The following is a 16,367-nucleotide window of genomic DNA, read 5'->3' as shown; positions in this document are numbered from 1 at the left end:
TCAGTTCCTATCTTGACGGTTGGCTTAACAAGTTGTTCTGTATCTTGATCACTTTGCTATTTTGCTGCTGCTTTCAAGGATGATTGCTTCAGGTTCCGTACGTCCCAGTTCTGAGTAATCACAATAGACAATCTCCATCGTTTCAGCCTTCTAAAGGGCAGGGTCTCCTGTTCTATAAAGCTCCTTTGAACTGTCAGGCATAATCTTATTAATATTAAACTTTTGTCTAGCATCTATCAGCTGACTGCGCTTGCAGTCCTGGTTTGGGCTATACAGGGGACAAAGCTGAGGTGTACAGCCTACAGTAGCACTGATCTGGCATTTTCCTCCAACAGTGATGTGTGTGATAGACACAGTTTAACTGCAAAGCAAGTCCTGATCTGTGTTTCCATGTTGCCCGCAAGGGGGGCAGCCAGAGACAGATGGAGTGATTGAAAAGTCAATGTATGAAGTGGTGGAATGCAATATTAGATACTAGAATGGGGAACTATGGACCAAACACTAGAACAAATATCGTTTGGGAAAAGCACGGACGCAGGGGCCCAGGTCAGTAAAGGAGAGTCAGAGGTCTTGGGAATACAGCCTATTAAACCCTGTTCCACAGGCAGTAACATTCCATTTGAGAACTGAAGAGCAAGTCAGGAAGATCCTTTCTTGCTGTGGCAGGCTGCTTGTGTAAGGCTTTTATTGTCTGCTGCGGGTGCTGGAGTAAATGAAAAGAACCAGTCTTTTGGGCAGGAGTGCTGAGGCAAGGCACTCTGCAAAGCGTTCCCCAAAGCAAGGGCAACCAAGTCATGCCTTGTCCTGGCTTTGTGGCTTTAGCAGTGCTTTCTGGCTCTTACCGTTGCAGGTGCTGTTTTCCCACCTGAAGCCCTGGGGCTCCTGGGTAGCCACCACCTCCCCAGCCCGCAGCTGATGTCATCAATAAAATGATCTTTCCTCTCTTCTGACTACGTCTGCCATGCGATAATTGGGGACTAGGCAGATATTGTTTGGTGGTGCGTCCTAGGGGAGGACTTTGGGATCATCCCTTTGCCCAGACTCGTTGCCAGTGGGCATCACTGCTGAGCTCAGGTGCTTTAGGACTGACACCACAGCACAGTCCCACAGGGAGGTGGGGGCTGGATGGCACCTCTGGAGGTGTCACTGTCCTCTCGGCTCCTGCTCGGATTCCGGCTAAGACACAGCTTGTGCTCAGGCTCGATGGATGCTCCATTGGGGAGCAGCGCCATTAGCTCAGAGCCAGGGCAACACGCAGGCAGACACGGTGCCGCTGCTGACCCTCACCTGCAGCTTGCTGTCCCCTGCGGCCGTCATCCCTGCACACTGACTGCTGGGCAGTTTCTCCAGATGCCCACGCTCAGGGCAATGGTATAAAGCAAACTGCCATGCTGGCCACTAGAAATACGTCGGCTCACCCAAAAAGCTTTTCCATCAGCTCCAACAGCAGCTGGATCACTGAGGCTTTTGTGCATCCCAATGTGGTACGGGAGACGCCCGCACCCTGATGGAGAACAAAGGATGAGCACTCTCACCATTAACCAGCTCACTATAATGCTAATAGGCTGTTGTGGTTTAAGTGGGGCCGCGCTGCTTGCTTCCTCCCTCCCCAGGGGGATGGCAGGGAGAACTGGGAGGCTCAAAGGGAGAAAACTCGTAGGCTGAGACCAAGGCTTTGATGTGTGCAGGGGAACATGCTGGTGGAGTTTGTGATTGAAAACTGCAGCGACATCTTGGGGGAGGAGGTGCCAGCACCAATGGACAGGTGCACAGGTATGAGGAGGGGCTGAGGGTTTTCAAAATCTGGGGCTTCTGGTCCTATTCCTTATTGTGCTGCTGGTGGATTTTGGTTTAGGTGTTGTCCACTTCCACGAAGTCACTGCTGCATGTGTTTTTGTGTTCCAGAAGTGAGTTTGGAAGATCAAAGGAGCCATGCAGGTGAAGTAAATGCAGAGCCCCAGGCAAAAGACTTCTTGGACACAGCACCCTCTCTCTTCATCCTCTACAAAGAAGCAGGGGCAGGTATGGTAGTGACATCAGAAATAGTAGAGGGATGTCAGGGCAGCAAACACTGACACGTTTCTCAGGTAGCAGCCTAGGACCCTAACCCTAATACGCATGCGCAATAGTGATACTGGAAAATTAAGGACAGCGCATGCGCAGAATGGACTTGATGCCTAGGGGCGTGGTTTCCAGCGGGTCATGCGCATTACGAAATCGGCTTTTACGCATGTGCAGTGGGGTTTCTGGCAAACTAAGGGCAGCGCATGCGTAGAAGTGGCTCGACTGCAACGACCAGGGGTCGCGTCACGCCGTCGGTAGCATCTTTCCCGCGCGGAGGACACGCGTTCGAGCCCCGTGGTCTGGTACCAATTTTTGGTCGCCAGATGGCAGCAGCGCTCCACCAATCGGGCGGCTGCAGTACCTAAATGTTTTCGCTAGGTGGCAGCAGCGCTCCACCAGCTGGGCGGCTGCAGTACCCAATATTTTGTCGCTAGATGGCAGCGGCGCGGCGAACACGGGCCAAGATCTCAGCCCAGTTTACGCCACCGGAGCCCGGGAATGCTCTCTGCGGCTGCAGGGTTCACTTCGCTCTGCCCTTTGCCCACTCGCAGCCCGGGCATTAATACTTTTTGCCTCCGTATGCAAAAGCACCCACGTGCCTCAAGCTGTTAATTCCTTTCTGTATGACACATTCCATTTTGCTCTGGGAAATAGGGGTGCATTTGCTCTGTTTGCATCTGGAAGCACGTTAGTAACAGCAATTTTAAATATATTTTTTTAAAAAATAGAAGAGATTTTGCAGGAGTGCACTTTTGAGTAGGGAAAAACCGAGTGCTGTGAATATGTGGCTTAGGAAAAGCTCATACACGTTTTCCCCTGCACACGTAAGCCATTATGAGCTGCTGCACGGTTTAACCTCTTGAGCTCATCGCCGTTCCCTGTGACGGGAAAGTGAGATGTTACCGGAATGAAGGGGTGCAGAGTACGCGGCAGGGCTGGAAGGTGGGATAAGGGAGCGAGGTCTTTTCTCGGCCTGCCTCTCCCCGCCCCCCTCCCCCAGGCAGCCTCTGTGGGCACAGCCCGCACCCCGCGGGCGGGCGCCGCAGAGCCCCGGGGGCCGGTAGGCTGAGGGGAGCCTGCGGCGGCAACGAGCCCCTGCCCGCCCCGGCGCGGGACGGCAGCCCCAGCCCCTCCTCGGCCGGCTCCGGGCCGCGCTGCCCGGCGGGGCCGGCCCAGCCCCGGAAGGTGGGTTCATTTCCGGCCCGCGCGGCGCGCTGGAGCGGCGGTGGCGGTGCGGCGCCTTCGCCGGGAGCCTGGAAGACTTTCGGGCCGGGACGTGCGGCGGCGCGCTGGGTGAGCGGTCGGGCTGAGGGCAGACGGGGGCCGGTGGGCGAGCCCGGGCGTGGCCGTCGGGCAGCGGCCGGCTGGGGGGGACGTGGCTGGCCGGCGCTCGGCCGCGGCAGGGAGCGCCTGGTGCCGGCGGCGGGCGGGCTGAGGCGGGCGGCCCGGCCCGGGACCGGCGGGGCTGCCGGCGGTTCTCGTCTCCCCGGCAGTGACGGTGGTCAGCGGGCTGCTCACGGTGCTGCCTTTTATTTTTTCTCGGAGCTGCGCCGCTACCTCAGCGAGGAGCGGCGGCAGGGCGGCCCCGGTGCTCCCTTGTGGCGGCGGGGCCCGGGAGGGGGGTCGGCCCGCGGTGCCCCGCCGCCCCCCCGCCGCCTCCGGGCTGCCCGGGCAGTCGCTGCAGCCGCCGCAGCTCTGCGCGGGGCTTTGTCTTTCCCCCAGCCGCTGGCCGTGGCCGTGGCAGCGGGCGGGGGTCGCCGGCCCCCGCGGGCCGCAGAGGCTGCCTTAGGGCCTGCTGTAACGCTGTCGCAGGGGGGTGGCTCAGGAGTCTCTTCCCACCCCTGTGAGCGGGCAAGGGAAGGAAAAGAAAGCCGGCGGTGGAATCCCCACCCCTCGCCCCCGACTGCTGATTTCTCTAAAAAGTATTGTGAAGGGCAAGCGTTGAACTACCAGGGAGGGTTGGGAGGCAGTAGCTCAGGTGTCTCGCTGATCCTGTGTCGTGACTGTCAGCCCCTGGACCAGAGCAGCTGAGGGGAAGAGGCCTTTGCATTTGCTTCCCAGTGAAATGGGGCTCTTGTTTTTTCGTTGTACCTAGGTTCATCCGGAATTGTACGTTGACAGATCAAGGGAAGCTAAACTGAAGGTCGGTCCAGACGTTACTTTTCGGCATGTGCCTTGTGCTTGTGAGTCGGACTGCTGACTATGGAGGGATAACTTTTGTACTTGCGGAGGGCCCACGAGGCTCCATGTGCCTGCTGCTTCCGAGTGCTGTGCTGCTGCTTGGGCAACAGCCGGGGAGGAATTGGTGGTCCCTCGTGGTTACACAGCCAGGCCTGCTGGGTGCTTAAACTAGCGCATCTAGTCAGGCAGTATTATCTTTTTAGATTGTAAATGAGCCTGAGGTTTAAACCCACTTACATTTCTGTATGGTGGTGTACTTTGTCAGAGAGCTCAGTCGTACTGACAGAGCTGGCACAGAGTTCCCTTGAGACTCCAGACTTGACTGTCTTGTTGAAAGGCTCGAGAGCCTGCTTTGGAAGTCACTTGGCAAGGCACAGCTTTGCTGTGATTTTGGTACTTGAATTCTGACTGTAATGCCAATGCCATGTGTTAGCCTTTCTCCAGAAGCTATAAAAGCAGAATGAGTGTTAAGAATCTGATTACCTTTTAACTAAATTCAAAACAAAATTGCAGGATGAAGTGACTGGAAGTCCTGCAAGTCTGACTGGGTATTACTGCTGTGTATGTTATCTGCTTGTCTACCGATTGTTCCTGCCTCTTGTTCTGTTGTGGTAATTCCTTTGGGTAATGCGTTGGACTCTAGATGTAGAGCATCTTGACTTCCTCCTGACCCCCCGAGATGTTATTGGTCTTTGCCTTCCTCACGTTTCACAGGGCGTGGGAAGGCCAGAGAGACTGGAAGCCTCAGCTGTTGTGTGCGGAGAAGCTTTCAGCCTTCTAAGAGAGCACTCAGCCAGCAAGCACATCGTGGTGCTTTGGTACCGAGCTGATACCTCAGGTCACAATGTTTTTGTGAAAGGAAATGTGCTGATGTTGAAGGGGGAAGGGTGGCGGGGGAAGAGGTAGGAGGCAGCTTTCAGCCATTTATAGGCTTAACTCCTGTGTTCCTGAAAATGGTTCTGGGCTTTGAGGGGTTGGCTTTTGGCTTTTTGCCTTAAGCATGTCTACCTTTCAGGGTAATGCTTTCTTGGAAGTTGGAAATGGTCCTCCTGGGACACCAAACCAAACCTGGGAAGGCCATTTAGCGTGCTGCACCATGCGTTTTATTCCCTGTCAGTCACTTGACCCCAGCCGTACACGCTCTCCCTGTTGGGCATGTTCTTACCCTGCTGGCTGAACGATTCTGTCTTTTCATTTCCTTAGCTTGCTACAGGCCATAACAAATGTGTGTTGATAGACCGCTTTCCTTGATCACTGCTTTCAGATTTGAGCGTCGATGCCGCGGATGTAACAGGAGAGCAGCAGCAGGATGTAGAGCACAAGCTGTTTAAACAACGCTTGGATAAAGCTGCCAATCGTGTGACTCTAGAAGCCGAGAGACATGGTAAGATGCTCTTCTGCCATTCTTGCATGGATGCTCTCATCGTCTTTCCATCACTGTATGCCTGCTGTGAGATTCATGGGAACATTGGACGGCTGAATTCACAGCATTTTAAACACCACAAACTCTTGAAGAGTTTATAGGACACAAATCTTTTACACTGACAGATCAGACAAGCTCTTCTTTGTGTGTGTGTATATATATATTATACTCGGTACTTTTGCAAGGCAAGTCTTTTGCCTGGTCCCCCTGAAATTGGGATAAGGACTCGATGCATTTCAGGAGCAAAGCTGCTGAGTGAATAGGCTTTTCCTACTAGAAATCAAGCAGCTGCTCTGGCAAAACTTGACTTTGGGTGCATCTTTAAATCCTAGGAGGCTGACAAATGGGACGAGCTGGTTCGAGGAAAGAGCCTCTTTCCATTAAGGCTCCACTGACTTGACCCTTAAGCCTAAACTTGCGTCTTACTACATTTGCTTTGTGTGTGTTAGTGCATACCCGATTGATAGATTTCAGTTGATTTATCAGTTACAAGTTGGAGTAAGTGGTCCTTGGCTACATAACCCTCTCCTCTGCATTTTTTTACATGTTATGACTTACTGTTGTACTTCAGTACAAACCGGGAACGATTCTGGTAGTGTTGCAATCTAACAGTAATGCTGTCCCGACTTTGTCTTTCTAACACGTGAGGTCCTTATTATCTGTTCTGGGTGATAGTGTAGTTCTGTGTATTGGCATGAACTAAACTTGCTGATTTGTTGTAACTCAGATTTAACTTTTCTGTTCTTAAAAGCTGAAAGGCTAAATTAAGCCTAGAGCTGAACAGTGGGTAGGTACGAGAGCTTCTCCTGTTTTCACAGAAGTGTGGTGATAGCGTTCTTACTGTTGTGTCACTTAGCAGCCTTTCTGTATTCACAGGCTGTGGCATTACGAATGTAATGTCTGGGGTCAAACCCTGCTTTTCTGTATCTAATTCTCTGTTAACACATGTAGGCCTCCTGCCTTACTTGTGTTGCCAGCCTCCACTGGGATTACTCAGTTTGAACCGGTTGCTCTCGCTCCTTACATTATCAACGGAAAGGAAGGGAAACTCAGAGGGAGCAAACAGTCTCATCCAGGAGAGGCATTTTGAAAGCGATCAAATTGCATTGCATGCAACGAGCAATTTCTTCTGCTGTCTGGAAAAAGGACACGGCTAGTTTGATTTCCACCACAAATGTGGCAAGTTAGATTGGAAGTGTCCACCCATCTTCATGAAACTCTATGATTATCAGTTTCTATTAGTAACACTTGATGTTCAGTCAGTTATTTAAATGGCAACTATAGCAGTATTGACTGTTAAAGGAAAAATTTACACAGACGTGGGTACCGCTAGGCTTGATTTAGTCACAACGCAGAGCTGGGCCACCACCCCAGTCAGTGGCAGAGAACAAAGGGATACAGCACAGCTTACACTTATCAGATCATTAGTCATCATCCAAAGTTTTTAGAAGTTTCCTTTGGTCCTGTCAGTTCTGCGAATCCATCACCTGACTCTGTCCCAGTTGATTCATCTGTTTGGTTCCAGCCTCTGCCTCTGTTCCAAGCTCCTCCTTGGATCGCGATCTTCTTGTCTGCCTGCTTTAACTCACATACTCCTTCAAGCATGCTTAGTCATTGAACAAGCAATTCCTATTCACGTATGCCAATTTTTCTAAAAGCACCCTGTGTTTCTGCGAGCACCTGTGTGCACAAACTGATCATCTGTTGCTTCTCTGTTCTCCCACTGATTAACTGGCCTGGGTGTTAAACCAGCCTTGGATTAGGGCTGTGCTAGGGATGAGGCCTGGTACTGCCACTTAGCTGCTTCAGCACTTTAAATTTCTTAATTCAAAATGCATTTTCTTTTAACAATTTCCTCCTTTTTGTTATTGCATACCTGCAATAGTTGAATAGATAACATATTTCCAAGTTCTTTCTTGCAATTTTGCTACTAAGCCAGTCACACAAGTTACAGAACATTGCATTAATGCGATCACAGGCACAACTATAGAAATCACAACAGGTATTGTAACGATCAGTTTCTTTCACCACCTTGATAGGTTGGGGAACCGAGATGTTAATTCCTTGATACCAATATGCATCGTTTCTCAAATCTGAGAAAGAATTCTGCAAATACAATAAGTATTGGGTTGCCTGTTCACCTCCATCCGACAAACTTGTCTTTGCTGGGACATAAGTTCCTGGTACTGCTATAATCCTTCCAAAAAGAATTTCTGCCAGAGAAACTCCAGTTGGCTGCCTGGGAGTGTTTCTTATATCCCATAAACCCAAATTTAAAGCTTCACGTCATTGTAACCCAGTCTGTTTACAGACTGTGACTAATTTCTTTTTGAGAGTTCTATTCATCCTCTCTACCTGTCCTGAGGATTCTGGATGATAGGGAGTATGTAATTGTGATCGAATTCCTAATGAATGATAGATCTGTTTTAATACAGCTGCAGAAAAGTGAGGTTCCCTGTCAGATAGCTCTGGAACTCCCTATCTAGGAATAATTTCCTTTAAGAGAGCTTTAACAACTGCTTTTGAGTCATTTTTCCAAGTAGGGAAAGCTTCCGCCCACCCTGACAATTGATCAACAACAAGAAGTAGGTATGTGAACCCCATTACTTTAGGCATTTCGGCATAATCAGTCTGAAGGTTTTGAAAAGGATACTTCGTCGCTGGAGGCGGCTTTCCCAGCAGTATCTTCATTCTTAAAGAGGCAGATCCTTACACAGCCGACAGCTCTCACCAATTTTTTTGGCTGCTGCATAAATTCCAGGGGTTGCCCACAGTTGTTTTGAGAGCAATACTTTCTGGCCCTCTGTGAGCTCTGTCGTGCTGCCAGCAAGTGATAGGTCATAAATACCTCTTTTGAAGTAGCAGTTTACTTCCAAATAGCCACTGTCCCTCATGTTGTTGTGCTCCCAATTTCTCCCAGGTTTGTCTTTCTTCTTCAGGTAGATCTTCATAAAGAGGAGTTAGATCTGGGATTTCAGCCTTACCCTGTTCAGTCAGAATTGGAGTCATTGCTCAGACTGCTTGCCGTGCAGCAGCTTTTGCTGCTAGATCAGCCAAGGCATTTCCTCCAGATACGTTGTCTCAGCAGTTGGTATGAGCCTTTACGTAAATTCAGTCCATTTCATTCACCCTCTGTTGATTTCATCATTTTGCATAGCTTAAAGCTCCATCCTCACTTAGACACGACGGTGCAAATGCGTGAAAGCCATCCAAGCCCCTTCCCAGTCAGTGGAGAGGAAGAGGCGCTCCCAGAAGCCCTTACTCTCAGCGTGCACATCTGAAAAGGATTGGGGTTTTTCTGATTATTACCTGAAACTTTTTATTCTAGTATCAAGATGAAGGAAATTGGTGTACTGAGCAGAAATCTGATATAATGGTTCTCAGTTCAGACTAATTTCCTCAAAGTCTTTTTTTAATGGGAAGATGATTTATATAGCATTTCAGCCAGCACCTACAGCAGCACCCACACTGATCCAAACTGGTTACTTACTCTGCATTTACTATAGCTTTTCTGCATGTCATAGTCAGTACGGAAGCTCTTTCTTCTTTCCAGGTCCTCCCTTAATCACAGGCATGTAGTTGCAGGGGAATGGAGGGGGTTGCAGCTGTCCAATATTTTGGGATCATAACGAAGGACAGCCGATGTCTATACCTTAAAATGTATTAACATGTGCTTAGGGATTTAGGGTTTGTGTTACAGCAGCTTGCTGTACATTCTGCCTGTGTAGGAATGATAAAATCTTGGTGATTAGAAGCCCTTCTTTAGGTTTATAAGTTCAGTACTTGCCTCCTAGTGTTGCCATTGAGCTCCTTGGAGCACACTGCTGTAATGCTGCTCAATGCTAATGAGTAAAAGTATCAGTGGCAAACTCTATTCTGTAGCCAATAGGGGTTATTTACTTGTTAAATCTGTTAATCATTAGCTCTTAGTAATTATATAATGCATACTTACCTGCTATGATGAACATTATGATGATTATGAATTAGTTTGTATTAGTTAATTGTTACTTATCTGACATTTTGGTATCTGAGCTCATGCTGGTTGTTCAAATTGTTTTCCTCATTCTAGGTCCTTTACACACTTCCTCACAGGAGCTTGTGTCGTCATCAGAGGCATATTTACAGGTATCACACCTTTCAATCTTTTTTCTTTCTACATTTTAAACATTTGCCATCTTTTTCTAAAACGTGTATGGCTGATAATAAATCCCTTTTTGATGGGGAGAGATGATTTCAGACTTCAGGAGGGAATATAGCATGTTCTATAGAGCCATGGGAGTGGTATGAGAGTATAAGTAGTGCTGCAGACTTTCAAGATGCTGTGGATGATGTAAGACATACCTATCATAGTATTTTACTTTGATGCTCTAAAGGACACTTTGTTTTCAAATAATGCAGTCTTTCACATACCATATGAATGTATCTGTACTGTGTTCTTGGCCAGGTTGGGTCTGTAAGCAGACAGTTGCTTTCATGTGGAACTAAAGCCAGTAGAATCTGTGAACCCAGGTTGCCATGAGCATAGCCATCTCGAGAGGTCTTAGAAAGCATTCCCAGACACAGGAGCTCCAGTGAGTGCTCTGCGGGGACTAAAAGTAGCCCTCACAGCTACATGGGGGCCCGTAAGGAGAGGCTGTTCCTGCAGAGCTGTTTGAGTGTCTGGGCTTTGTTCTCAGTGTTGGCTTCTGAACAGCTGATCAGTGTCTGCTCAGCTCCATGTGTGTGACAGAGCCCAGCCTTGGTCCAGCCTTGCACTCCAGGTAATAACCCAGGGTGCTCTGAAACACAGTCATAGATGTTCACATGGCTGTGAAGGGCCAGCCTGGAGATTTATCTGGTCAGCATGTCTTACTGGACCTGAGAAGTCAGCTTCTGTATGTATTGCATAATACCTTTATCTGCAAGGTTCTCCCATCACCTGAGGTGTCACAGTACTCAATTAACTTGATACTATTAAACAGAATTTCTGTCTGTAATAAATTTGGTCATCTTTATTTCTATGGCTGACTCAAGGAGAGGCTTTCAAAACTTATTTTTGCGACAAATGAAAGTGCCCTCTAGCACTGATTACCTTTGGCAGCCAGTTCATGCTGCCATATGCCATGTTCTGAGTCTATATTCTAGAGGAAAGATGAAATAGTGGCCAAGAAGGCCAGTAGTGTCCTGGCTTGTATCAGAAATAGTGTAGCTAGCAGGACTAGGGAAGTGATTGTCCCCCAGTATTCCTGCAGTGGTGAGGCCACCCCTTGGATCCTGTGTACGGTTTTGGGCCCCTCACTGTAAGAAGGACATGGAGGTGCTGGAGCCTGTCTGAAGAAGAGCATTGAAGTTGGTGAAGGGTCTAAAGAACAAGTCTGGTGAGGAGCAGCCGAGGGAACTGGGGGGTGTTCAGCCTGAAGGAAAGGAGGCTCTGCGGAGACCTTCTTGCTCTCTACAGCTCCCTGAAAGGAGGTAGTAGCGAGGTGGGGGTCCGTCTCTTCTCCCAAGTAACGAGTGATGGGATGAAAGGAATGGCCTCAAGTTGCACCGGATGAGGTTTAGATTGGATATTTGGAAAAATTTCTTTGCTGAAAGGGTTGTCAAGCACTGGAACAAGCTGCCCAGGGAAGTGGTTGAGTCGCCATCCCTGGAGACATTTAAAAGTTGTGTGCATGTGGTACTTAGGGACATAGTTTAGTGGTGGACTTAGCAGTGTTAGGTTAATGACCGGACTTAAAGGTCTTTTCCAACCTAACTATTATATTCTAAAGAAATCAGCTGTGTAACAGTATTTGTGTTACAGAATCAAATTTATTCCACAGGTAGAGATAATTTCAGGGCAAGACAACCACAAAAGGCAGTCATCTGAAGTGTCACTCAAAGACCAGATAGTAAGGCCAGTAGTTCTGTATTCTACAGTAATAAACAAAAGACTGTTCCCGTTTTAGCGGCTACTCTTTATATAGCATTGAAATGTGTATCTTTGCATAGGGCCAAGTAATCACTTACTCCTTAGATTGAGGTGTTGACTAAAAGAAAAAAGAACATGAATCTTCATAAAGGCACTGAAAATACCTTTGCTCACTGGCACCCTGTGTTCCCTCCCATGTAGGAGTTCAGGGTTCCTGCCCTGCAAAAGCTGCCCTGATGGATGCAGGGTTGTCTTGGTTTCATGGTGCAGTAGACCCATTCTAAACTTTTCTGTGGTCCCAAACAAGCACTGAGTTAACAGGCTCCTTCAGTGCTGGAGAGCTTTGGGGAAAATACTGCAGAGAGAACTAAAGGCATCAGTTTGTTTTGCTTTGTGTCCTTGGTGGGTAAACATTGCAGTCTTTGATAAGGGATGTCCATCAAGGGCAGCATTGGGTAGGGTAGCTTATTTTTAAGAATGCTATGAAATGAGCAAGAAATGGGAAACATGCCCTTGGCAAGCTGGATCAGTGCAATAACATGGCAAAAAGTTCTCAACATCAGCCTCCTTTCCAAATTAATCTCACTCATCAGTAAGCACATGCGACTCAGCCTGTCTCTCTTTTAACGCTGTAAGAGAGATCTTTTTCTGGAGAGGTATAATCACCTCTGCCCTGCAAGCTGGATCTTATCTGCCCTGATGACCTGAGGTTGTTATTCTTCTGAGCAGCAGCTGTTTTCTGTTGGGGGGGGGGGGGGGAGGGAGCTGGAACTCCTTTCCACTAACAGAAGGGTTTGTGTTTTCTTTCCCTGAGAGTTTTCTCTCTTTGAGGCATGTCTGGCTTGATCTGTCTGGGGTTTTTTTTTCTCCTTTTAGTCGCAGGACTCATTGATTCCTTGATCTATCACTCAGCACGTGCCATCCAGAAGAAAATTGAACTAGGGAAGACAACATAAATAAGCAAGGAGCTCACTCCACAAAATAATCCCCAACCCTCTTTAAGGAGAACTAAACGGATTTTTAGAAACACAAGTGATCTTCTGACTACACAAGAGAAGAGGTTTGGAATTACCAGGTGGCCTTGACTGCTCTTATGTTACTGTCCCATTGTTCTTTCTTTGGCATTAATTTGAGAATGTAACTGCGTGAACCTTGCTGCTATAAAATTAGCTGTCTTGTCTGGCTTTGCAGACCCTACTCTAAAAACTCTTTTGTGCCAGACCACGTTCATCCAGTTCTGCCCCCTGCCGCACCCCCTGCCCCCCTCCCAAAAGAGATGCTGGAGATACTGCATTCTGTTTGCCTCCAGGAATAATGGAATAATGTACTGTATTGTCATGAGACCTGGAATGAATTGAATTTGCCATCAAATACATTTTCTAGCAAGACCATCTAGCTTTTTTAACTTCTCTTAAAGATGTCTCTGAGTGTGCTGATGCTGTATGCCAGACCTCTGTGAAAATGTGCTGAATCCCACACACTTTCCTTCCAGCTGTTCTGGGCAATGCGGTGAGATGTAGCACTTGGCATGTTCTTACTGTACCATGGAGCATTGCAGTTGCTCCAGATTGCTGCTCTTGTGAAAAATGCAAGTTGATGTTTCAGCAAAAAAAAGGGGTTGGAGTTTTAATTAAGTCAGATTGTGGTTTTCACTTCCCCTCTATTTGTATTTTGAAACGAAGTCCATCCACTGTGTGTTTTGGTAAAGCATTTAGAAGAGGAATTAAATTATTTAAACTAACCCTGGTACCGAATTGGAAATTATAATTAAAAAGCATACCTGCATAGTGGCAAAATACGTAGATACAATAGTCATGGTGGGGTTTGGTTTTTTTCTTTTTAATGATCTACACAAGTAAGTAAAGTGCTTGGTACGTGAAACTATATTAGGAGTCATTTGAAAATACTGAGGAAAAATAAATATTGTGGAGGCAATATTAAGGCAAAACGCATCACTTAAATCTCAGCTCTGGATGTGCTGTGGTCTTGACTCTAAACTTGGTCTAAGCAGTTGGTCCAACAATGCACAATGAGTATGACAAGCACAGGATCAGATAATGCAGAAAGAAAGTGGCATATATATATAATATATATAAATATATATTATATAATGTATTTGAACTTGATTAACAAACCAGGGAATATAAAAACCTGTGGCTTTTTCAACTGGGAAGAGAAGCAGTTTAAGGTGTCTGTAAGAAGTCTGATGAATCTCCAAGCTAGAATACTGGAGAAATTTCTTTTTTTAAAAAAACCAAACAAACAAAACACATTTGAAACAAGGATATTTAATAAATCCATCAGGTCAGATCATACAGTGCCGCTACAATGTGAGGAAAGTGATATGGTATCTATATGTTACATAAGGAACAAAAAGTGACTTGAACAGCTTCAGTCACTCGGTGAAGCACACAGCTTTGTAACTAAATTTGAAAGAATAATCAAGAGGGGGAAGATGAATGGAAATAATGCAGCGAGAGTTTAACCCACACTTGAACAATTACCAGCTAATCGCTTGTCTATGGTAAGAAAGCCAATTACTTCTAAATCTTAGAAAAGCATTGAGGAGTGTTTCACAGAGGCAGGTATGTCAGAGGCCCCACACCCGGCAGTGGCCCGACAGGAGGCAGGTACGTGTTGGAGGCCCCACGCCTGACGGTGGCCTGATGGGAGGCAGGTGTGTGGACTGGCTGCTTGGCTTAGCACCTGGGATTGCCAGGGAGGGCTGCTCAGAAAACATGCTGGAAACTACAGCGCCCGTGTGGCTTCTGTGTTGGATAAGGACAGCCCGGCAGAGCCCCAGCCTGCCCCAGGCTGGGGGGGAAGTGACTACAGCAGCAGCTCCTCAGGCCTTTACAGCGTGTCTGGGGGGGTCAGAGCATGATGGAGCTGAGGGAGTGGAAGCACAGAGCAGAAGTGGTTTGGGGAGTTTGGTTAATGGCACTGTAAGATTGGCTTTGGGGTGGAGGAGAACTAAGGGAACAAGACTGAGCCTGGGGACTTTTCGTTAGGACTGAAGGCTGGGCCAGAGAAGAACGAAATCCTGAAAAGCATCAGCATCCAGTATCCATGCAGTCTGGAAACAGGCAGAGTGAGCTCAGAGTGCAAGCCCACAGTGTAACCTTCAAGCAGTGCCCTTCTGGTGTGTGTATAGGAAAGCGAGAGTAGACAAACCTTTGTGGCTGGTTTTGCTGAGATTTTGAGGTACATACTGAGCATCAGGCTGAGGAAGACACTGCCTGAGTGCCTGCTAGTGCCATCTGTATATGGATACAGCACTGCTAACTGGTGTGACCTGCAAGGAGCTCAGCAATGGTGAGCTCTGGGGTGCAGTAACGCTCAGATGAGGCTCTGACGGTCTCTGGCCCATCCATTGCTGGCCTTTGGTGCAAGTGTCTTGAGGGAAATCAGGCACAACTTGCACAAATATTTGTTTGATTATTTATTTACTTGTGGCTTCAGTTATGCCTCCTGGGACTGCATGTTTATTCTCTTTGTTCAGCAAAACTAACTTTCTCCCTTTCTAAATCCAGAACAATCTGAGCAAGCAATCTGTGGGTGTCGCACTCAGCCTCCTCTCCCCTTCTGCAAAGCTTAAAGTTCTGGGTGTGGGTTTCTGTTCAGGACTGTCACCAAAGTGCTTCAAGGAAGCTGAGGTGGGCTGCTGGCTGTGGCAAGCTATCAGGGGTTAAGAGGAGTGACCGAAGGAATTTGAGTAGGTTAGAAGCATGGAACAGGTATCGGCTTGCAGAGTGACACCCTGTTCTGTCCCTGGTGGTTGCTATGGCATTTTCATTTCTGATTCTTTACGTAGGGAATTTGCATTTATTCCTTAGTTACTGAGAAAGCCGCCTTAATATTGAGGTATTGGGATGGAAGCAAGCTCTGAGCAAGAGCTTCTTGCCTTCTGTGTAACTCCATCTGCCTCTTACAACTGCTGGTTAATAGGCACAACCCCTGTTACCTTCTGCTCTGAGGAGACTGTGTTCAGGCCTGGATTATATGTGTGTGCCTGTCAGGGCTCCTTTTGTCTTGTAGGGACTACTGGCTGTTATTGACATCTCGGCCTCATCAGTGAGCTGCTTTCTGAAGCTGCTCAGGCAGGCTAATTGCTGTGGAAAACCACCTTCCTTGTCCAGTAGACCTTCTGAGTGTGTGTGGCCTGCTCTGTATGTCCCACTGCAGCCATAGGGGCTGAGCATGCACTGCAGTGAAGGTGGGACAGCTGACAGTTTCTGACAGGCTTCAGTTTCCTCCCGGGAGAGCTGTGTGTTTTGATGCTTGGGGTCTACAAGTTTGGAAATACCCCATCTCAAATCAATTACCTGCGCAAAAATACATTTTTTTTAAGATTCTTAGACTAGTCAGTGCTATTGTAAAAACAGTGACATGGGAAAATTAAGTCATTCTATCGTGTCTACTTTTTAAATCAGTCTGGACACTAGTGGTATGCAACTTTAATTACTGGAACACTGCAAGAGATGCTGAGATACTAAAAATCTCTTGGCAGGGATTTCTCCTGTGAGAGACTTAAGAGTTTGGAGGATGGGTGACCAAGTAAGCAATTCAGTCTTTCAGGACAAGGAACCTCAAGACTGTAGGTTTTTCTCCGCAACATTTCAAGCCTATCTTCTGTCATAAGGGCAGATAAGGTAAGACATAAGAAGATAAGGGCATTTCCATACCCTCTTTTGTGCTAGAAGTTCTGTGCAAATTATTATAATTAGGACTAGTTCAACCACTCCTGAAGTATATCCACTGGAATTTATACATGGAACTTTTTTCCGATTGACTATAGAAAGAAAAGGA

General features: G+C 47.5%; 1 protein-coding gene across 1 annotated transcript; it reads left to right on the top strand.

Annotated features, from left to right (window-relative positions):
* The first annotated feature begins 1,694 nt into the window (after positions 1–1,694).
* On the top strand, positions 1,695–7,206 carry LOC119145893. The gene is made up of 7 exons (XM_037382681.1): positions 1,695–1,773; positions 1,906–2,022; positions 3,065–3,357; positions 4,160–4,207; positions 4,960–5,083; positions 5,510–5,629; positions 6,620–7,206. The coding sequence occupies exons 1-7, from the start codon at positions 1,695–1,697 to the stop codon at positions 6,823–6,825; spliced, it is 987 nt and encodes a 328-aa protein (XP_037238578.1). The 3' UTR covers positions 6,826–7,206.
* Positions 7,207–16,367: the final 9,161 nt, after the last annotated feature.

Source organism: Falco rusticolus, chromosome 4 (genome assembly GCF_015220075.1).
Source record: "Falco rusticolus isolate bFalRus1 chromosome 4, bFalRus1.pri, whole genome shotgun sequence".
Classification (NCBI taxonomy): Eukaryota; Metazoa; Chordata; class Aves; order Falconiformes; family Falconidae; genus Falco; species Falco rusticolus.
The sequence above is the reverse complement of the archived record's forward strand: the minus strand, read 5'-3'. Positions and strand labels throughout refer to the sequence as shown.

Excerpts from the sequence above, each read along its gene's own strand:
- LOC119145893 (XM_037382681.1), top strand. The coding sequence starts at position 1,695 with ATGCTGGTGGAGTTTGTGATTGAAAACTGCAGCGACATCTTGGGGGAG. Across the intron at positions 1,774-1,905 it reads ACCAATGGACAGGTGCACAG|AAGTGAGTTTGGAAGATCAA; the intron begins GTATGAGGAGGG and ends TTTGTGTTCCAG. Across the intron at positions 2,023-3,064 it reads CTACAAAGAAGCAGGGGCAG|GCAGCCTCTGTGGGCACAGC; the intron begins GTATGGTAGTGA and ends CCCCTCCCCCAG.